This window comes from Tupaia chinensis, unplaced genomic scaffold (assembly GCF_000334495.1).
Source record: "Tupaia chinensis unplaced genomic scaffold, TupChi_1.0 Scaffold149178_1, whole genome shotgun sequence".
NCBI lineage: Eukaryota > Metazoa > Chordata > Mammalia > Scandentia > Tupaiidae > Tupaia > Tupaia belangeri.
Window position 1 is genome coordinate 127,302 of NW_006209026.1, and position 24,099 is coordinate 151,400.

General features: G+C 39.9%; 1 protein-coding gene across 1 annotated transcript in view; it reads left to right on the forward strand.

The window, feature by feature from the left end:
- Positions 1-24,099, forward strand: part of NLN (neurolysin) — a gene marked incomplete at its 5' end in the record, with an annotated part of 74,394 nt that overhangs the window by 20,099 nt on the left and 30,196 nt on the right. Inside the window, 6 exon segments of the mRNA XM_006170923.2 lie at positions 2,790-2,897; positions 6,656-6,758; positions 7,573-7,733; positions 12,958-13,093; positions 16,222-16,588; positions 20,932-21,133. Coding sequence (XP_006170985.2) covers positions 2,790-2,897; positions 6,656-6,758; positions 7,573-7,733; positions 12,958-13,093; positions 16,222-16,588; positions 20,932-21,133 — 1,077 coding nt within the window.

Consider the following 24,099-nt stretch of genomic DNA (forward strand, 5'->3'; position numbering starts at 1 on the left):
ATGTTTATCTAAAAGGTCTGCTATGAGAGGAAGTTGAGGAAAAGCAAGTATTGTCTCCACAGAGATCCAAACAATGGCCCTTTCTGTCAGATTATATACATTTTAAAATGATTTAAGTAACCTTAGCCCTCTCTGCTTTAAAGAGGAGAACCGTTACCCACAGAGGCCTGCAGCCAGCTCAGCTCCAAGGACGAAAGGTGACAGCAGAACGATCTGCAAGTGTTGGCCAAGTCCCTCCTGGAAAATCCTGGAGCAGTAATTCTGGCCTTGCCTGGTGATTATAAAGAAGAATATTATTATCAGCTCTGGAACAGGACTATGCTTAAAATGCACATACTGGGGTCAGCAGATGATGTTTAGGTGCTGGACTCCCACATGGACGACCATTGTTCAAATCCCGGACCTGGCAGCTTAGAAATCACACCAGTGCTTGTGCGCGCATGCCTAAGATCCCAGGAGAATGGAGGAGAAGGGATTGCAACATGGCTGTCCCCACCCTCCCCCCAGAGGTGATTTCTCACTTTGCCTCTCACTGTCTCTCTCTGGGAGCACATGCACCCTATGGCAAAAACCTTAAAAATTCAAACAAACCACCACAACAAAAAAAGATGCACATATTTCAAGTGCCTTGCTCTTACCAGAGGTCTCTGGACATTTTTGGAGACCTCAGAGCCTGACGGCAAGAAGTTTCTGGTTATAACTTAGTCAGATTTTGGTTAAGTGTCATTTTTAGACAAAAACCCTAAATTGTGGTTGGTTTTTCTTAGACTGTCCTTTTACCTGTTTATACCTGTGTCATCTGTTTTGAGAGTTAAGAAGCTTTCATTTCAATCTAGACCATGAATGTTGAGTTTACTCTCCAGCCGTTCTAGCCGCAGTGATGGCAAGTTCAAACCTCCCTAGTGTGAGAGCCCATCTTGCTCAAGCATTGCCATGGTTTAGGATTTCTGCTTATGTCAGCTGGTCAGGCTTCAAGCTGAGCCTTTGTCATAAACGCAGGGCTAACTATGGCCCAGGAACTGGTGTCCAGGTGGCTTTCCAGCCATGTGCTGGCTCACTTCCCTGCTGGGAAGGCCCTCTGCTCTGGATCTCAACCTGTTTGCCTGGGTCCTTAACAACTAATCCAGTCATTGCTGGACCAGTCTCACCAGGGATTGTTTTCCTCACCTCCGCTACCCATAGCTACTGCCTGGATTCTCCCCAGCCTTACGACTTGCATTATTGTACTGTCTGGAGACTCCAGTTGCCATGCCTCACTCTTCAGGACAGACTTCCTGGCGCTGTTTAATGCAGCTGAGATCAACCCAAGTTAATCACATCCACATGGACACCAGTTTGAATTGCTGACCACCCCTGAGGGAGCCAGCCATAACCCAGCTATCTCCCTGGCCATTCTGGGTTCTTCCCATTGCAAGCACCTGCTGCTGGAATCCCAGTAGGTGCCAATACCAGCTAGGGAGGTTTTGATTCCAGCCTTGCCGCCATGCTCACATTCTCTCGGGACACAAAAGGGAAGAAAACATCTAACTGTTCTCTGTCTCCACTGAGATTAAATTCAGAGGAAACTGTGAGTAATGCATGCACAATAAGTGCGTTAGTGCTGTGTCACACAATTATATATAGGTAGCGACAAAGTGGGACATAGTTTGCTGTATTAAATGATAACCCCTCCCTTCTGGTTAAAATAGTGCTCTCTGTTTACCTGCTACAATAAAATGTTTTTTTATTAAAGTACAGAATTGCTGCAGCATGCCCTTAGCACCAACAACCTCAAATGCAATCTCTAAAGCTAAATGTAGTCCTTTAAGAGATCTAATTATTCGGAGAGAAGGGATGTTCAGAGAAAGACAACCCGGGTCTTCCATGTAGAGTGTCCAACTCATGGTAGGTCTAGAAGGCTCTAGAGACAGAAGTCCCTCACTAACTCTCAACCAAACTGAATCCAGTATACCTGCTGCATTTGTCAGGAGCTCATTTCTTCCTAGGGGCCCCTAAGTGACTGGCCACCCAGATGTGCCATGTGTATTCTGCCACCTATTTTGGAGAAACATCTGCTGTTTTTATTACCTTGCTGCTGGCTGGGAGAATTTTCCCTTCTCCAGGCCCTCTGTTCTTTCCAGTGAGTGAGTGTGCTGCTGCGTGCAGATTCAGATCGACTGTCCAGCTTTCCCCCTCCCTGTGCAGTGCTGACTCATTTTCCCCAGATACTTGTTCGTGTGCAGCTTGCCGTCGCCCCTTGATCTCTTTTGCCAAATGACAGTGAGGCATGTTCGAAGTGCTGGAAGCCTCTGCTGGGTTTTATCCAGCTGTCTTTGTTAGGTGTACTGGCAAAAGGGTCCCACTCTACATTTGCATAGAATTTACCCAATTATTTCTATTCCTGCCTTTTGAGCAGAACCAGGTTAGCAAATGATAGAAAATTAAATGCAGATGATTTGTGATAAGAACTATGTGGTGTGAAAAAGACCACTCAGTCGTAAAGAATGTTCAGAATGAGATTATGCAAATGCTTCTATTATCACACTTGCAAGTGGTGCAGGCACTCTTGATTGTGATGCAAGGCAAGGCAATTCTGGTTTGCTTTTTATTTATTTAATTTTTCTGTTTTAAATGAGCAGAAGCTCACTAGAGCATAAAAGAAATTAGGTCTTCAAAAGGACCTGCCTCATAATCACCTATGTGCTTCATAGCCCAAAAGAGATGATGAATAAATTTACTTTGACCTCATAGTTTATCATTTACCCATGTGCTGTTGCAATAGAAATGTTTGTCAAGCTCTTTAATTTCAGGAAACCTGTGACCTGGGGATGATAAAGCCAGAAGCCAGACGATACTTGGAAAAGTCAGTTAAAATGGGAAAAAGGAATGGACTCCATCTTCCAGAACAAGTACAGAATGTGAGTTTATGTTTTCTTTTGTTATTTGGAAGGAAAAAAAAAGAAAAACAAAATCAAAATAATAATAATAATAAAACCCCTCAGGAAATAGAGAAACAGAAGAGTTGTAATAAAGTGACCCCCATAATACAAATTTATTTACCATGTCATTGTTATTCAGTGGTTTTAAATTCTACAATGTCTCATGTTAACCTCATGGTGACTGACAAACAGCTGATAATCTCATTGTTCTTTAATCCAGTTCAAATGTTATTGACTTCATGTATGTGGGTTTATTTTCTGTGCTCTATTGTAAATTCTTTCAGAGCCAGTTACAGGTCTTAATAGCTAATCTGTATTCTTGCTCCTTTACCATACAGATAGAGCATTGGGAATAAAATCCTTATTGATAGGGAAGTTTTAAAACCAGCACATTGGAATGGAATACCCTACCATTAATATGTACCCCTTTGGAGGAGAGATTACCTGCTGCAAAAACTGCCTCTCCAACTTTCTTTTGTCTAACGCTGGTCAAGTCTAACAGGTTCAGAAGTAAATTCCATGCAGAATTAATCTCATTGTCCTTGTACAGAAAATATAACCCATGATTTATTTCTGGGTCATTCTTCTAGCCAGTAGAACTGGAAATAACTTGAGAGAAAGCCAAACCAAGTGATATCTGCTTGGCAGGTGTAACCGAAGGCACCACTGAGATATTGGTACCTTTCCCTCACCTTTGATCACTTGTGTCCTCTTCATCCTAATTAAAGGCAAATGTAACTAATCTTGCCTATCTGATTCTTTGCCTTTCTGGTCAGTCCTCAGTTCTGTATGGGGCATGAGCACTGTATTAGTTAAGATGGTTCAGGGCCAGCAGATGGCGTGGTGGTTAAGGTGCTGCCCTCCCACGTGACTGACTGCAATTTGAGTCCCAGACCTGGCAGCTTGCTTCTCACTTTCCCCTCTCTCTGTCTCTCTCTAGTGAGCACACATGTCCTATAGCAAATTAATAATAATAATTAATAAATACATAAATAAGATTAAATAATTCTTTTACAAATGGTTTGGTTGCAGCTAACAAAATCCCATTTAAACTGTACAAGAGATGCATTTCCTTGTATAACTATTAGGTCTATGGGTAGAAAGACTTAACAGAAGATTTTGACCTAGAGGTATTGTGGTGTCTTTGGCTACTTGACTTTTCTGTTTCTAATATTCTGTATTCTTCAGTGTTAGTATTATCCAAAAGTTGGTTTCCATACATTACGAAAATGGTTATAAATCTAACCCCCCACATCTTCTACCATATAGAGGGACCTTGAGAAGCCCCCATCAAACCTCCCCTAAATCTTAATGATTCAGAGTGGATCCCATGCCTAATCCTTTAGTTAGGGGACTGTCAGGCCAAGATTATCTGACCCAGTCTCTCCATCAGTGGAGATGATTACCTTTCTGGTGTAGAGGTCACCCCTAGAGCTTCAGATAGGATCAGGTTCCATCTGAACCACATGGCTGCTCTTAAGTGAGGAAGAAGTGGAAGGGGGAATGGGGACACAGTCAAAATGTCAGAAAACAACACTGAACAGTATATACTAAGTATTTAGTCTCATATTTAGGATGCATCAGAAGTTCCTAGAGGGTTTTTAAAATTCTGATTATAGGGCTCGGGAGAGTTTGCCTGGCAGTAGGTTCGGGAGGAGGGTGTGGTCTTATGGGGGAGTCTCAAGAATTTGCATTGTCGGGAACCAGCAGTTAGCGTAATGGCTATGTCGCTGGACTCCCACATAGTCGACCTGGCTTCACATCCTGGACCCAGTGGCTTAAAACTCACGCCGGGCACGTGTACATGCATTCCCAAGATCCCAAGAGGAGAATGGAGGAGAAGGGATTGTGGCGTGACCATCCCCCCTGGGGGGTGATTTCTCACTTTCTGTCTCTATGTCTCTCTCTGTCTTACTGGTGAGCACACACACCCTATAGCAAAAACCTCTCCAAAAAAAAAAAAAAAGAATTTGCATTGTTTACAAAGTTTATTTATCTATTTCTTCTATGAGAGAGAGAGGCAGGCACCCAACACGGTCTTCACACTGTAATCCGCCCCAGTCTCAGCCAGCCTGTTTCATGGTTACACGTGTGCTCAGGGAAGTTCTAGGATGTGAACCCAGGACCTTCCCCATGTTGTTCCTATTACATTACTACTGTGCCACTGCCTGTCCCCCATCAAGAATTTGCATTTGTAATAAGTTCCCAATTGATGCTGATGCTTCTGGTTAAAGCCATACTTTGAGTACCAGTGGTTTAAGTAAATTTCATTGTCTTGCATTTTCAGAAGAACGAGATAGATTAATAAAATTATTTTATGTTTTTTCTTGTGGTATACTTCTTACTGCTTCCTCTGATCTTTCTTTTAATACTTTTCTTTTTTTTGGAGAGATATTTGCTATAGGACGTGTGCGCTCGCCAGACAGACAGAGACATAGAGACAGAAAACGAGAAATCACCCCCCAGGGGGGATGGTCACGCCGCAATCCCTTCTCCTCCATTCTCCTCTCGGGATCTTGGGCACGCACGCACACGCGCCTGGCGTGAGTTTTAAGCCACCGGGTCCAGGACGCGAACCGCGGTTGACTACGTGGGAGTCCAGCGACATAGCCATTACGCTAACTGCTGGTTCCCTCTTTTAATACTTTTTATGTAAATGCTGGCATCCATAAATCTTCTTTGTTTGCAAAAGCTATGTAAAACTAACACATCACCATTTATTTCAAGGCAAACGTAGAATAGGCAGTTCTTATCTCTTGGTTAACGTCAGCACTAGATCCTAACTACTACATTAAAAATTTGATTAGAAAATATTAGAAATATACTAATCAGTAATGGGCTTCTAGACATGTTCATTCACTCAGCAAGTATTTATCGTGTATATACTGTGTGCCAGATACTGCGTTTACCATGCTTCCTGAAGCTGTTTTTAGTGTACAACTAATTTCTAACATATCACCAGGCTTGCTTTTCTGTGAGTGCTACATGGGCATGACATGAAAAACTGCTGAAGGGTGTGTGTATATAATAAATCAAGTACATCTTTAAGAAATTACTTCCTCCACAATTGCTATGGCATAGAACCAGCCCATATGTCCACAAACAGAAGAATGGATTGAAAAAATGTGGCACATATACTCTATGGAATACTACTCAGCCATCAAAAGCAATAAGACCTTGACTTTTGACAGAAAGTGGATGAATATGGAAGATTTACTGCTGAGTGAAACAAGCCAGGCTATGAAGGAGAGACATTGTATGTCTCCACTTAATATATACCAACTGTCCGCACTCTATGGCCGAAACTGAATGACTAGAGGGTATAGAAACATAGACATGGCTATAGATACCAGATACAATGTGGGAAGAGGGTGGAAGAAGAAAGAGAGTCTGAGGAAAGACATTAAGGAGAAAAATAGAGAGGTAAGACATTTATGGGTTACTATCTGTTGACGATAACATGTACAGTAATCCCCAACTGGACTGGTGAGAAATGTGTTCATGTTGGAACATTCAGTTTACAAGCTTATCGACATACGTGACTGAATGTATAAAAGAAATTTAAATTAAATTCAATTAAAAAAAAGAAAGTACTTCCTGACAGACATATAAAAGTGAAACTTATTTGTCCGTACTTCCTGACAGACATATAAAAGTGAAACTTAACTTGTCCGATGGTGACAAAGACAAAAGTTTCTTTTTATTCTTAATGTCTTGTATTTTTATCTTTGTTTTAGGAAATCAAATCCATGAAGAAAAGAATGAGTGAGCTATGCATTGACTTTAACAAAAACCTTAATGAAGATGATACCTTTCTTGTATTTTCCAGGCCTGAACTTGGTAACATTTTGTTATTTTCCTAGATTAAGTTACGATTTAGGCAAATAATGTTACCTCAGTTTGTTTCACTCTCCTGGTATAAAACTTAAAGCAAAGTTCAAAGAATTAAGAAAAAAATCCAATATCTAAACCCATCACTCCTTCTAAAAAAGACAACCCACCCAGCCATGAGATTTTATGCTAATAAGAATGTATACTGTTTCTAGAGATAGTCCAGAGAAGATTTTATAATTTTTTCTATAATATTTCATTTTTTTTAATTATTTTATTTAAATGTATTATTATTACTGTTTTCCAGTTTGATTAGAGAGAGACAAGTGAGAAGGCAAGCCACCAGGTCTGGGACTCCAGTGGCAATCAGCCATGTAGGAGTCCAGCGCCTTTAATCACTGTGCCACCTGCTGGGCCCCCATAATCTTGATAACTTAATGCTGGTGTATTACAGACTTCAGTGCCTTAACATTTTTTTCTGCTTTGTTAGGTCTCTACATTTAAATTTAAATTAGTCTCTCCTTACTCTTTTCTGGGTCTTCCTTGGCTTCATTTTGTCTGTTCCTCATTAAAACACCATCTCTACAAGTGCACTGAAGCCTACTCATATTTTGAATTACCGTCTCCTGAGCCACCTGGCCTCTAACTGCCACCACCCCCCCACTTCCAGCAATATCAAATAGTAGTGTAAGGATTGTCATTAGAAGTTTTGAATTCCAATTACTCCACAAAATTCCTAGAGCAACTTAAAGGCACCATGCCAATGCTAAATAAACAAATAATGAGTGGAAATATTGATGTATGAAAAAATGATTTTTTGCAGGTACTCTTCCTGATGATTTCATTGACAGTTTAGAAAAGACAGATGATGACAAGTATAAAATTACCTTAAAATATCCACACTATTTTCCTGTCATGAAGAAATGTTGTGTCCCTGAAACCAGAAGGAGGATGGAAATGGCTTTTAATACAAGGTGCAAAGAGGTACTATAAATGTTTCTTTTGTTTTTTCATGAAAGATTTTAAGAATGTTTGCTTTGTTTATAGGTGTTGAAGTTAACTCAGAGACTTTAAATAAATATTCTTATGTGGATTGTGCTTCCTAATAATTCCTCACACCTACAAGACTTATAGCTTTTTTTTTTTTTTTCTTTCCTTGGTATTGTCTAAGGCCAACCTGTTCTAATAAAATTGGGATGAGTTGTGACCTACAAATAAAAGTACCACATGATCCAGCAATTCCACTCCTGGGTATCTACCCAAAGGATAGAACACTCAGTCAAAAAAGTGTTTGCACATCTATGTTTATTGCAGCATTATTTACAATTGCTAAGACATGGAACCAACCCTGAACAGATGAATAGATTGGGAAGATGTGGCACATATACTCTATGGAATACTACTCAGCCATAAAAAAACAAGACCCTGGCATTTGACGAAAGTAGATGAATATGGAAGATTTACTGCTGAGTGAAGCAAGCCAGGCTATGAAAGAGACTTGAATGTCTCCACTTAATATATACCGACTGTCTGCATTCTATGGTGGAGAGATTAGAGGACATAAAGGCATTGAAAATGGTCATAGATTCTGGAGACAGTGTGGAAAGAGGTTGGGAGAAGGGAGAGAGTGTAAAGAATGAAATTAAGGAGAAAAATAGAGAGACAAGACATTTATGAGACACAAAAATGAGTTATTATCTGTTGATGATAATGTATTTTATATCCTCAGCTGGACTGATATGAAGTGTATTTGTGTTGGGTAAATTCAGTGTACAAGAAAAGTGATGTATAGTGATTAAACATGTAAAATTTTTAAAATAAAATAAAAATAGGATGAATTAAATAAAGTAAAATTGTATTCCTCTCTAAAGTCAGCAGTCTAGGACTGTTGACGCATCTGTCCCTCAGCAAGTAACTTACAAGGTCATTCCTTAGAATGACCATTTTCCAGTGGAGAAAAAGAGTACTGAGCAAGCATCTTTAAGAAGACCTGGAAAATGACATGTATCAATTCCACTCACATCCTTTTTTTTTTTTTTGGAGAGGTTTTCGCTATAGGGCGTGTGCGCTCACCAGACAGACAGAGAGAGACATAGAGACAGAAAGCGAGAAGTCACCCAGAGGGGATGGTCACACCACAATCCCTTCTCCTCCATTCTCCTCTCAGGATCTTGGGCACGCATGCACACGCGCCCGGCGTGAGTTTTAAGCCACCAGGTCCGGGACACAAACCGTGGTCAACTACATGGGAGTCCAGCGACATAGCCATTACGCTAACTGCTGGTTCCCCACTCACATCCTTTTGATCCAGATTTTATCATATAGCCATTATCTAGCTGCCATGTGGACTGAGACTGGCTGGCAGCTATTTGTTCAGTTTAGGGACTTCCATTATTAACAGGGGAAAAAAGATGAATTAGAAATAGATTCTCAGATTCAGCTAATCAGCTTCACTTTAGTCTGCGTCTCTGGCTATGTAGTAGTCATGAGCATGCTTCTTTTCACACATAGGACCTATTCTCCATTTGCCAATTTCCAGCCAGTTGGTTACTACCTTGAGCTAGAAGAACAGGATCTCTGGGATACACAGTTCTCCCCAGTTGTAGTTTTTCAAAACGCCTTCAAAAACAAAGACTTCTTGGTCCCCTAACCCCATCCCCATCCCAGCCTACCCAGTGGTGGAATAGGAACAGAATAAGCACACTAAAAACTCCTATTTAGGGGGCTGGCAGATGACGTGGGAGTTAAAGGCGCTGGATTCTCACATGGCAGACTGTGGTTCTAGTACCAGACCTGACGGCTTGCTTTCTCACTTTCTCTTCCTCTCTCTCTGTTTCTCTTTGGTCAGATTATAAAATAATAACAACAAATGGAATTAAAAATAAGTAAATCCTTAAAAAAAAACAAAAAACAAACTTCTATTTGGAAAAGGACACAACCTACAGCCAAAATCCCTAAAAAAAAAAAAGAAGAGTTCCTATACTGCAGGGATTACTTTGAGATTGCCCACTTCCTCCTCAATCCTACTGTTTCAGAGGGCCCCACAGCAGACTCCAGTAAAAATGGGAAACAGAACAATCCATAGCAATTTTCAAAAACTGGCAGAAATTATGAGAATTCTGTGCCCTGATGAAGTTCCTTGGACTCACTAGGGTACCTTTTCAGGCAAGAATTCCTTTACCAGGTATACTCTATAGCTCAGATTTGCCTGTAGAGTTTCTGCTTGTCCATTATTCTCCATGACCTAGTCTTAGGGCACTGCTGGGATAGATTCCTGCCAGTATCAGTTTGAAGCCTGAAGGTTACTTATGAATCAAATAACGACAAGCTTTTGTAGTCCAGGCTTATGATATCTTTGGTGATAAAATTCCCTCAAATCTTTTGTTTCTTTTCTGTCAGTTTCCAATTACATGCATGTTAAAATAACTACACCCAAACGTCACTTTGGGTTGTAGTTCTTAAACTTGCCAAATCTTAGATACTGGCTCTGTGTTGGTCATCCAACTCCTCTTGAACTTACTGGAGTCTGCTTTGGGGCCCTCTGAAATAATAGGATTGAAGAGGAAGTCTGCTATCTCAAAGTAATCTCTGCAGTTTAGGAACTATATGTGCCGCTCTTTTCTTTTTTCTTTCTTTTTTTTTAGAGATTTTTGCTATAGGGTATATGCTCTCACCAGAGAGACAGAGAGAGACAGAGACAGAAAGTGAGAAATCACTCCCCATGGAGGTTTGCCACACTGCAGTCCTTTCTCCTCTGTTCTCCTTTTGAGATTTTTGGACACACACACACACACACACACACACACGTGTTGAGTTTTTTTAAGATCCAAGACTCAAACCACAGTTGACTGTGTGGGAGTCCAGCGACATAACCATTATGTCATCTGCTCGTCCCGAGTGCATGCCACTCTTTTCTCTTGATGTCAGGAGTACCAAGCAAATGGTTGTTTAAATTATCTGAATCTCCATAGCATTAAAAATATTGTATTTGTATTATGAATAAAATATAGAAAATGTTTTTAATATTTACTTAGGAAAAGAAATCCCCAAACATTTTAAAATATAAAGCTCTGTGATGTGTTAGTCCCTGTGTGCTGCTGTAACAAAGTACCTCAGACCGAATAATTTATAAACAATAGAAATGTATTTCTCACAGTTCTGGAGGCTGGGAAGTCCACGGTTAAAACATTTGATGTCTAGAAAGGGCCTTTTTACTGTCTTCCCATGGCAGAAGAGGTGAATATTCTGTCCTCACATGGCAGAAGGCTGAAGGATAAAAAGTGCCCCAGCTACTTTCCTCCAGCCCTTTTATAAGGTACTAATCCATTCATGAGTACAGAACCCTGTAACTTAATTACTTCCCAAAAGGCCCCACCTCTTAGTACTACCCACTATAGGGATTAAGTTTCAAGACATGGATTTTGAGGGACATTCATAGTCTAGCATTAAGTATATGCTGTTGTGAACATATTCACTTGTTATACAGCCTACTAGCTCCATCTATCTACAGAGCTTTTTTATCTTTCCAACAGAAACTCTATACCCATTATGCACTAACTCCTGATTTCCCCTCTCCCCACCCCAGCAACTACCATTTTCTGTTTCTGTGAATCAACTACTCTAAGAACTTCATATAAGTAATAGTATATTATATTCGTCTTTTTCTGTGGTTTATTTCCCTTCGCATAACATCTTAAAGGTTTATCCATCATGTGTCAGTACTTTATTTTTAAGGCTAAATTATTTTCTGTCATATGTATATGCCACATTATCTACTAGATAGGCATTTGGATTACTTCCATCACTTGCCTGTTGTAAATCATGCTGCTGTGAACATGGGTGTACAGAGATCTCTTTGAGACACTAGTTTTATATCTTTTGGACATATATAAAGAAGTAGAATTGCTGAATCATTTCATAGTTCTATGTTCTTTTTTTTTAAGATATTTTTGTTTTAGGGCACGTTCGATTACCAGAGAGACAGAGAGACAGAAAGCGAGCTATCACCCCTCCCCCTGCTACACTGCAGTCCCTTCTCCTCCATTCTCCTGGGATTTGGGGCACACATGCACATGTGCCCAGTGCATGTGTGCCCAAGCCTCCAGGTCCAGGACTCAAACTGTGATAGGCCATATGGGAGTCCAGTGCCTTAACCACTACACCAGCTGCTGGCCCCTCTATATTTAATTTTTTGAGGAATCACCATACCATTTAAAAAACATTTTTAGTTCCCAGAAGGCACATCTGCTCACCAGATGGAGATAGAGAAAGATCTAGGAAGAGTAGTAGAGGGAGAAAGCACCCTCCAATGGGCCATGGTAATGCCACAATGCCTCCTCCTTCATCCAGCTAGGATTTGGAGCTTGCACACACATGCGTCTGACATGTTTTTCAAGCTCGCAAATCTGGGATTCAGACCATGGTCAGCCATGTGGCATTAAGTTCCCTTAACCACTAAGCCTCGGGACTGGCCCTTATCATACCATTTTCTGTAATCAGGAGCACCATTTCACATTCTCATCAACACTGTACAGAGTTCCAGTTTCTCCACATCCTTACCAACACACTGTTTTCTGGTTTTGTTGTTTTTTGTGATAGCCATTAAAATGGGTACAAAGTTAAAATGTTCTGTACATTTTATGTTATGTATCAGTATTTGCTACAGTTTTATCAATGAGAATAAATGTGGGATCACTGTAGTTTTTAAGAATATATTTTCTTTTTTAAAAAAGATTATTTTATTTAACTTTATTTATTTATTTTTAGTATTATTATTATATTTTTTTAATTTGACCAGAGAGGAACAGCGTGAGAGAGAGAGAGGAAGAGAAGTGAACTGAGAAAGCAGGCCACCAGTTCTAGGACTTGAACTACAGTCAGCTGTGGGAAACCAGCACCCCCTAACCACCCTGCCACCTTCTGGCCCCCTTAAGAATATATTTTCACTCCATATTTATAGTACCTCAAATTTTATTAAGACCTCATAGCTATTACCTGAGGTTTACGAAGTCATAAATTATTTCAGAAATAATATTGGATCATGAATCAAAAATAAAATTTATAGTACTGACATGGAACCAGAAGTTAAGATGGTCTAATAATAATTGATGGTTTTTACAAACCGAGAAGTACATGTGATAACTCATTTTTTTTTCAGTGCCTTGAATCAAGTTAATGATTAGCCTTTGTTTTTATTGTTTATTAATAGGAAAACACCGCCATTCTGCAGCAGCTACTCCCATTGCGGGCCAAAGTGGCCAAACTCCTTGGCTACAGCACACATGCTGACTTTGTCCTTGAAATGAACACCGCAAAGAGCACAAGCCGCGTAACAACCTTCCTAGGTTAGTTCTTTTTAAACATCAATAGCATGCTTTCCCTTTCTTGTTTTCTAAGACACTTTGGTGCATTATATCAACTTGGCAGCCTTAGCACCTTTTGCAGCTTTGAGGACATCTTATTTTTCATTCATTCAAGAGATATTTGCTTTTCACCCATGATGTGTTAGGTAGTTGCTTGGTTCTATGGCTGTTCATTGCCTGTGGCTGTTATGTGACTATTACAGTCTTGCTTCATTCTCTCTTGACCTTGTTTGGGATTTTTACAAAAATTCCTAACACTTCATCTTGGGACCTAAAAGAAGGTATTAGCTCACTGGCTTTGTTCACTGTTACTAGTGCTTGGTAGATTGAACATGGCTACCTATGACTTCCATGAAATAAGCTGACAAATGTGACATAAACAAGGACAGAATACACATAAACAAATAATAAACATGGTATACTCCAAAAACTACTTGTTAATATGCAAAAGTAATATAAAATAATATACACTAAAACTGTTATCTAATCTAACATGGATACGTTTTATATGTAATTTATAATTGTAATAAAAATAGAGAAAAATCTACTATCTAATAATTATATTCACATTTCTTTTTTTTTTTTTTCTTTTCTTTTTCTGGAGAGGTTTTTGCTGTAGGGCTCATGCACTCGCCAGAGAGACAGAGAGAGACAGAGAGACAGAAAGCGAGAAATCACCCCCTGACGGGATGGCCATGCTGCTATCCCTTCTCCTCTTGGGATTTTGGGCACGCACGCACACGCGCCCGGCATGAGTTTAAGATGCTGGGTCCGGGACTTGAACTGCTGTCGAGTACATGGGAGTCCAGCAACATAGCCATTACACTAACTTCTCGTCCCCAAATTTCTTTTTTCCTTACGAGAGATTTTTACTATAGGGTGTGTGCACTCACCAGAAAGACAGAGAGAGACATCATACCCTGGGAGGATGGCCATGCTGCCGTCCCTTCTCCATTCTCCACCCAGGATCTTGGGCACACATGCACACATGCCCAGCGTGAGTTTTAAGTCACCAGGTTTGGGACTCAAACCATGGCCAACTACTTAGGAATCCAGTAACATAACCTTTATGCCATCTAGTGGTCCCCACATTCCTTTTAAATCTTTTTTTCATAAGTTTTTTTTAAAACCATGGTGTGTCTATAACATTTCCTTCTATTACCCTCCTCTTTCCCCCTCTCAATCTAGCTGTCACTGTTCTAATAGACCCTGTTTTCCTCTTTCATCTTAACAAAAATGGTTGAATAAGTTAAATGAATAACTTAGAAATGGTAAAGAGTATCTTTTTTATTTTTTTCTTTTGGTAATGATCTCTAATCAGAGTTGACGACAGTATGATTTTCTTTTGTGGTCCTAATGCCTTTCAAATTTTACTCATCTTCAACATTCTTTTCTTTTTCTGGAGAGGTTTTTGCTGTAGGGCTCATGCACTCGCCAGAGAGACAGAGAGAGACAGAGAGACAGAAAGCGAGAAATCACCCCCTGACGGGATGGCCATGCTGCTATCCCTTCTCCTCTTGGGATTTTGGGCACGCACGCACACGCGCCCGGCATGAGTTTAAGATGCTGGGTCCGGGACTTGAACTGCTGTCGAGTACATGGGAGTCCAGCAACATAGCCATTACACTAACTTCTCGTCCCCAAATTTCTTTTTTCCTTACGAGAGATTTTTACTATAGGGTGTGTGCACTCACCAGAAAGACAGAGAGAGACATCATACCCTGGGAGGATGGCCATGCTGCCGTCCCTTCTCCATTCTCCACCCAGGATCTTGGGCACACATGCACACATGCCCAGCGTGAGTTTTAAGTCACCAGGTTTGGGACTCAAACCATGGCCAACTACTTAGGAATCCAGTAACATAACCTTTATGCCATCTAGTGGTCCCCACATTCCTTTTAAATCTTTTTTTCATAAGTTTTTTTTAAAACCATGGTGTGTCTATAACATTTCCTTCTATTACCCTCCTCTTTCCCCCTCTCAATCTAGCTGTCACTGTTCTAATAGACCCTGTTTTCCTCTTTCATCTTAACAAAAATGGTTGAATAAGTTAAATGAATAACTTAGAAATGGTAAAGAGTATCTTTTTTATTTTTTTCTTTTGGTAATGATCTCTAATCAGAGTTGACGACAGTATGATTTTCTTTTGTGGTCCTAATGCCTTTCAAATTTTACTCATCTTCAACATCTCGTCAAAGTATTTAACAGATTGCCTTGACATCCTTTCCTTAGCTTAGTTAAGCTGGAGATCATTTATAATGTATTAAAATCAGCCTTTTGCCCCAGATTTACTCCATTACGTCTGCAATGGCCATGTCCTAACTTACTGATGTGTGTGCTGGAACTATATATGGCTTATGTCACAGGTGCTCCATACATGGTAGTTGCTTATTTTTATTATTATATAATTAAGTTATTCATTCATGAGATAATTACCCAATATGAGGCAGTATGCTATAAACAGGAGGAAATGATTAAGACAATGTTCTTACCTCCGTGGGTTTTCTACTGAGTGGAAAAAAGCAGACACAGGAATAGGCCATTGCTGTACAGTCTGACGCATGTTGTGTGAGAAGATGGCTCGGGAAGGTAGCCGGTTAGAGAGCACGTTTCCTTTACTGGTGGCTGCATATACCTTAGTACACCTGATTAACTTAGTCCCTTACAGTAGTTTTCCTTGTCATTTGAAATTAGCATATTCCCATGCAAAATGTCCTCGTTACCTGTGTTCACATATTCTCCCATTAGCTTAATCACAGCTGTCTCTCTCCATGAGTTTCCTACTTTTTCACAGCATTTTCATGGATACATTTTTGAATCAGAGTTCTCTGAGATAAACATTTGCTTTGTTTATGCTGTGAGGAAGTTGTGGCCTGGTTTTGGAGGTGCTAAAAGAAAAGGGGGCAAGGGGCCATAAAATAAATCACTCTGAAAAGTACACAGTCCTCATAGAACCTGCTTTCCTTATTCACCCCTTCCCTCTTTTCTCCTGATGTATCTTTATTGAGAACCACAAAGGAGGATGCACCGTTCTGAAACACTGCTGGTATGTGTGAATGTGCTCGCTCCCAAGAGCAATAGATCGCTAATATTTACCATTTCCTTCACAGATGACTTAAGCCAGAAATTAAAACCCTTGGGTGAGGCAGAACGAGAGTTTATTCTGAGTTTGAAGAAAAAGGAATGTGAAGAAAGAAGTTTCGATTATGATGGGAAAATCAATGCCTGGGACCTGCATTACTACATGACTCAGACTGAAGAACTCAAGTACTCTGTAGACCAAGAGTTCCTCAAAGAGTACTTCCCAATTGAGGTGGTCACTGAAGGCTTGCTGAGCATCTACCAGGAGTTGTTGGGACTCTCTTTTGAGCAAGTGGAAGATGCTCATGTTTGGAATAAAAGTGTTACTCTTTACACCGTGAAAGATAAAGCTACAGGAGAAGTATTGGGGCAGTTCTACTTGGACCTCTATCCAAGGTACTGAGGAGCACACTGGTGGAAGGGACCTTAAAGATTCAATTCCTACCTAGTTCTTCTCTTCCATATTTTCCATGTGTGGCTTTTAGTACAGAGGTTAAAAATATGGGTTGTGATGCTAGAATGTCTGGCTTTACCATTTACTGGGCAAGTAACTTCATATTTTCTGTGCTGTGGTTTTCTTATCTATATTGTAGGTCCTATAAAATGGGAGGGGGCCAGATAGTGGCATGGTGGTAAAACATGAATGACACTTTGTGAGGCAGTCTCAAATGGGAATGTTCTTATTTCAACTCCAGAGACCTCCCTGAGAATGCATACACTTGCCCCTGGTCTGGAGCTGGCTGAAAGCTGTGGGTAAATTCATGGCATTGGAATCTTGTTGGGGGTTCTTTCTCCCTCTCCCTGTCTTCTTTCTTTCTGTCTTTTAGAAGAAATAAATAAACTTTAGAAATAAAGAAAAAATATGGGACTGGCAAGTGGTGTGGTGATTAAGGCGCCACAGTTCAAGTCCCAGACCTGGTGGCTTGCTTTCTCACTTTCCTTCTCTCTCTTTCTCTCTCCATTTGCCTCTCTCTCGTGAATGCATGTGCACTATAGCAAACAAAATAATAAAAATAATAATTAATTAATTAAATTTAACTTAATTTTAAAAAAGAAATAAAGAAAAATCTAGGAAGAATACTAATAGTACCTGTGCCATAGGGTAGTTGTAAGGATTAAATTGGTTAAGTACATTGGAAAGCACTTAGAAGACTGTCCAGCACACAGCACATTCTTAATAAATGTTAGCTGCTGCCATCATCATCTTCATCATCTAGTTTGTGTACTACATTTGCTTAATTTTAAATTGACCCCAAAATATTTATTATTCAGGGAATCTGTCTGCCAGTATTCTTAAATCTATGACCACTCCTCTCAATCTGACTGAGAAGCAGCACAGTACTGTGAAAACAGCAAAACCTTTGCAGTCAGTCAAACTCAATTTTGAATACTCGAGTGATATAACCTCCTTGAAACTCTGTCTCTTCCTCTGGAATATGGGACTAGTAATCTCCTAGTAGGGTTGTTTTGTCTATTAAAGACACATACACAAATCACCCAGCCCAAGCATTGATCCATGGTAAGAATTTAAACATTATTATTGTCTCTGAACCATGTAGTAACTGTGGATTCCAGAGATAGAAAAGGATTTGGCTCTCTTTCCTCCTAAACTAAAACATAGCCAACGAGTTGCTGTTACTAATCCATTTTACTAAATAGACCAAAGGAAATTACAATATCTCTTTCATTCAATAAAACTACCGGTTTGTAATCCACTGACTCTGGGTGACTTCAGAATCTACTGACTTTGGGTGTAGAAAAGGAGGCTGTGTAACTATGTCATCAGTTAGTGGGCAGAGGTGTCTTTTAGCACATTAATTATCCCAAAATGTTAGGAACTTACTTTAACTTATGATGTGACCTAAAAATAACACACATCAAATGTAGGTGGGTCTATTTTTTTTAAAAGAGAGATTTTTGCTATAGGACACATATGCTCACCGAAAACACAAAAAGGCAAAGAACAGAAAGTGAGAAATCACCCCTGAAAAAATGGCCATGCTGCAGTCCCTTCTCTTCCATTCTCCTTTGGGAATCTTGGGCACACACGCACATGCGCTGGTGTAGGTTTAAGCCCACCAGTTCTGGGACTTGAAACACAATCGACGATATGGGAATCCAGTGATGTAACCATTATGCCATCTGCTGGTCCTGATGGGTCTATTTTTTAATTTTAAAATGTCAGCATATAGGCTGAAGCCAAGCACTCTTTAAAGGGTAAGCCTTCAACATTAGAATCTTTTTTATTGGAGAGGTTTTTGCTATAGGGTGCGTGTGCTCGCCAGAAAGAGACAGAGGGAGAGAAAGCGAGAAATCACCCTTTGGGGGGATGGCCATGCCGCAATATCTTCTACTCTGTTCTCTCAGGATCTTGGGCATGTACGCACATGCACCTGGTGTGAGTTTAAGCCACTGGGTCTGGGACTTGAACCACGGTCAACTACATTGGAGTCCAGCAACATAGCCATCATGCCAATTCCTGGTCCCAACATTAGAATCTTCTATTACTATCTCTAGATTCTCTTTCTAGTGTCAAAGATAACAGTTCTTGCTGCTTCATCCTATTGTCTCTGTACTTAGATACCAGTGGTTTCTTTTGTACTCAGAGATTGGCCCTTGCTACCATCACTCTGGTATGGGTACCAGAGAGTAATCTTTTGTGAGAGTAGTGGCCTAGGTCATACTTATTTCCTGTCACCTTACCTGTTCTCTTTATTAATGTGAGAGGAATTTTCTTTTTTTACTTGTCTAATTGACTCAAAAAAAGATATTCAGAGTATTTTTTTAAGACAGTTAATTTTTTTCTCTTAATCACATTGAATTTTCAGTAAAATACTGAGAGCTCATACAAAACAAAAACAAAAAGCTCTGATGAGTTCCCATGTAAGATTTCCAAGATAAGAACTTCAAAAAAAAAAAAAAAAAACCCTATCATTTTATTAAGAAAATGTGAAAAAGGGGTGATCTCAGAATACAGAAATCCTTGAAAAGTTTGAGATAAAATAAATCAATTTTACTTTTAAAAAGGAAAGAGTAAAACCCCTCCAGAATGAATTTTTTTTTCTTTAGAGAGATTTGTTTGCAATAGGGCACATGTGCTCACCAGAGAAAAAGAGACAGAGAGGCAGAAAGCGAGAAATCAGCTCCCAAGGAAGATGGCCACACTGCAATCCTTTCTCCTCCATTCTCCTCTCAGGATCTTAGGTACACTCACACATGCGCCCGCGTGAGTCCCACTTCAGAATGGTTTTAGGGTTAATAGACTGTCTTTGATTTGAAGCTCGATTTTTTAAATTATCCGAAGATTTTTGGTAGAAATTCCTTATCTGTTTTTACTGCAATGCAGTGACTCTGATAGTACTCTCAAGTGTATGCAGTGTTTCATATTGTATTAAGTGGAATAAAAATTAATAATTAAAAAAAAAAAAGCCCAGGCTAAGGAATTACCAGGTTTCCATAGTTAGTTTTTTTCCGTTAAAAATAAGATTGTTTAGGCCCAGGTGGCACAGTGGGAGCACAGCACTCTGCAATGCTGGAAGCCATATGGAGTATCAGGGTTCGGTTCCCAGATTGACCCGTTCATGCTGGGCACATGTTTATCCATAATCTTGACTGGCTAGGAAAGTCAGTGGATTTCCCATCACTGAACAAGCAGTTCAAATCCTGACCATGGAGGCTTGAAGAACTCTGGGCACAGGTATGTGCATGTCTAAAATATTGACAAGATAGAGAAAGAGAGAAAAGGGATTGCAGCATGACCATGCTACATGAGGCGGGTCCTTTCTCCCTTTCGCTCTCTCTGTCTCACTCTCTCTCTGGCAAGTGCATGTGCCCTCAGGCAAGTAAAAAAAAAAGAAGATGACGACCTACTTCTGAAATGAAGTCTAATAGCTTTTGGAGAGACTATCACTGACATCATATGGTCTAAGAATAGACAACTTTATAGTATATACTTTTTCCTAAACTAATTAAATGCATTCTGTTTTTGAAAATCCTAAGTTCAAAAGAAATTCTCTGAATTGTGAATAGTAGCTTCTTCCCTCCTCAAATAAGGAAAAACCTTATATCTAGAATTTAGTTTATTACCGATTTTTATTTTCAGGAAAAAACTACTTCATAAGCCTACTGTATCTTTTATTTTAAATTTGTTTCAACACTTTTGAGTGTTTTAAAGAGAAAAAAAAAGGGGAACTCATTAAAAGAAACTTTAGCACTAATTACAGTATACACTCTTAGTTCTTACAGTAAGATTTTTCAACAGAAGAAACTTAGAGATATATCTCATGCAAAGTGATAGAGGGGTTATTGTTTGTTTAGTTCTATTTAGCTTTTCTATTTTAGCAAAATGATCTACATTCTAAAAGGTAAATTAAATATTTAAAAGCATCTTCTAGAGGGCTAGCTCTGACGCAGTGATAACAAGCTGCTCAAGCACAGCTGGATACATATGGAAGATTGCGGGTTTGGTTCCCACTCAACCTGTACATGCCAAGTGCACATGCCTGTGATTCCAACTAGCTGTGTGGGGGATTGTGGCATGAAGGTGCTTATTTCTCTCTCCCTCTTTCTCTTCCTCTCTCTCTCTCTTTCTGTGTCCTACTGTGATGAAGTAAAAAAAAAATAAATCTAAAGAAAAAAACATCTTGTGGTATCAAATATGGCTTCCCAATTGAGAGAGGCCATGCCATCACTGTTAGAGAAGAGTTCCTATCTCACCAACATGTGTTTCTGGTTCATAGGGAAGGAAAATACAATCACGCAGCCTGCTTTGGTCTTCAGCCTGGCTGCCTTCTCCCTGATGGGAGTCGGATGATGTCTGTGGCTGCCCTGGTGGTGAACTTCTCCCAGCCAGTAGCAGGTCGTCCCTCTCTCCTGAGGCACGACGAGGTGAGGACTTTCTTCCATGAGTTCGGTCATGTCATGCATCAGATTTGTGCACAGGTGAGTGGCTTTGTTTGTTTCTCAGACACCTACCAATAGCTTTTCCACTTTTTCTCTTTTTGTTGCTGTCAGTTTCCTCCTGTTACCATGGTTCTTTTTTGTTTGTTTTGTTTTGTTTTCTGGAAGCTAAACATGTTCAAAAATTCATAGGTGTCTGTAAAAACACAAAATGTTCTTTGTCATGTCTCCTCTCACAATATATTGTTACTCAGAGATTAGTTAATCCACCAATAAGAGAGCTTCTTTGAATACCGGCCTATGGAAAAAGAAACAAGACTCTCTTTAAGGAAGGCTTCCAAATCTTATACTTTCTACTTTGTACTTTTTTTTTTTTCTTCTCCATAGGAATTTTGTATAAGCTTCCCAGATACACTGTACCAATAGTCAGCTGTCTCTTCAGCTTATCAACAATTTGTTGAGGTCAATGGTTTTCAACCCTCTCAGACCCTTCCCCCTCTCCTAATGATAAATATTTTATAACATCTCCCTTTACTAAACTTGTATTAAAATCATTGCATAGTATAACTAAGTGGAGAATTTATAAGGGAGGCGATTTTTGTGTGTAGAATGTTAAAACTGATCTTTTTTTTTTTTTTTTTTAGTTTTTGCTATAGGGCCCCATGTGTTCGCCGCAGAGAGACAGAGAGAAAGGGAGAGAGAGGGAAAGTGAGAAATTATCCCCCAGAAGAGATGGCCACACTGAAATTCCTTCTCTTCCACTCTTCTCTTGGGTTTTTGGGCATGCACACACATGTGCCCACCATTATTTTCAAAACACTGAGTCCAGAATTTGAACCGTGCAGTCAACCACCTGGGATCCAGCAGCTTAACACACCACCTGCTGGCCCCAAAACTGAATTCCTTATTTCTGAAAAGGAACAGTACATTTATTTCAACGCTGTAACATAGTCTACTTAACTGGGGCCAAATCATTCTAACTTGAAACATGTGAACTTGCTCATATTTAGCTGTTATTTACATATGAAAATATCTAGTTCAGTGGTCAAACTTGGTAGTTTAAATATACTGGTATTAACAGAAATGGAGGGATAGTCTTCCAAATTTGAAATCTGTGCTTTGAAGGGTAAGCTTTTTAAAAATAACCTTTTTGGGGGGGCCAGCAGATAACTTAGCAGTTACATCACTAGACTCCCATATGGCTGATTGTGGTTTGAGTCCCAGACCCAGTGGCTTAAAAATCATGCCAGGCCTGTGTATGTGTGTACCCAAGATCCCTGGAGAAGAATGGAAGAGAAGGGGTTTCAACATGGCCATCCCCCCTGGGGAGGTGATTTCTTGCTTTCCCTATCACTGACTCACTCACTCTCTCTCTCTCTCTCTCTCTCTCTCTGGCAAGTGCATGGGCTCTAAGGCAAAAATCTCTATTTATCTATCAATCAATCAATCAATAAGCAAGCAAGCAAGCAAGCTTCTTAGTAGAATAGTTATAGAAAAGTTGCAAAGAAAGTACAAAGATTGTCCCATCCCCCTTGCCCTCTTTTTACACTCTGTAACATCTGACACTAATATGTTTATTTGTCACAGCTTAGAAGCCAACACTGGCTCAGCACTTTCCATCAACACCACACTTTATTTGAATTTTACTAGTTTTTCCCTATGAGCTTTCTCCATACAGAGAATCCTTTTAAATCTATAGGGTGTCCTCACTGAGCATAAAAGAAAAAATATTGTTTGTTTTATGTTTTTTAAGTGGTAGTGTTTGGGCATGGCTATAGAGTAAGACATAATGAAGTATCCCAGGGTTGCACTTGATCTAAACCTGAATGGAACAGCAACAACCAGAAACTGAGAGAAGTGGTTTGTGTTGTCAACTCAGGTCCAAGAACAGTATCACTAATGGTGACGTGATTTTCCAAAATGATGAACACGTCCTGGGAAACTTTCAAAAAACAAGTAGTCTAACTTTGATTTTCTTAGTAGGCCCTAAGTTACAGTCCTGGAAGTTAAAATTGTATAAAAAATATTTTGCAAAAATATGTACAATGGGGTTTGTTTCTAGCTTCACTTAGTTATAGTTTCTTTTGTTTATGTGACTGTCCAGCAGGGCACATGAATGACAAGCAGGATGTGGAACGGTTTTTGTTGCCCTGACATGTGATGATCGGTCTCAGCATCCCGCATCTCTAATGCCCAGAATAACCCTTATCATTATAGTAACCACAAATGCACCCACTTGTTTCTAAAATGCCACTATCATCTTTGTTTAAAACAGCTTAGTTCCGGGCCATCAGGTGGCGTGGTGGGTAAGGCGACTGGATCAGACATGGCTGACTGGTTCAAGTCCTGGACTCAGTGGCTTGAAAATCATGCTGATCCATGTGCATACATGCCCAGGATGCCAAGAGGACAATGGAGGAGAAGGGATTGAAGCATGGCCATCCCTCTATGGGGCTGATTTCTCACTTTCCCCTCTCACCATGTCTCTCTTTGGCAAACACACATACACTGTAGCAAAATAAACAAACAAAAATTTAGTTCTTTCATCATGTAATCTTTATGTCCTGGTGCTTCTATCTTTTGTTAATTAAAAAAAGAGGAGACTAGAATACAAATCTATCCAGATAATTAAGTCTTGGTGTATGCATTTATAACCTCTCCTTAATCCAAGGCAAACAAACTTTTCAGAATAATTCAGCCTTTCTTTCTTGGATGATATTTTTTTGGAGAAAGATTTTTGCTATAGGGCACATGTGCTCACTCAAGAGAGACAGACAGAAAGTAAGAAATCATCACCAGGGGGGATGGCCACACTGCAGTCCTTTCTCCTCTACTCTCCTCTTGGGATTTTGGGAGCATTCACACACACATGCTGGGTGTGAGTTTCAAGCCTCTGGGTCCCGAACTCGAATCATAAGTTACCACATGTGAGTCCAGTGCCCTAACCACTGCACCACCTGCTGGCCTCACTAAGATGATTTTAAAGTCTACCCATGCACTGGGATTCC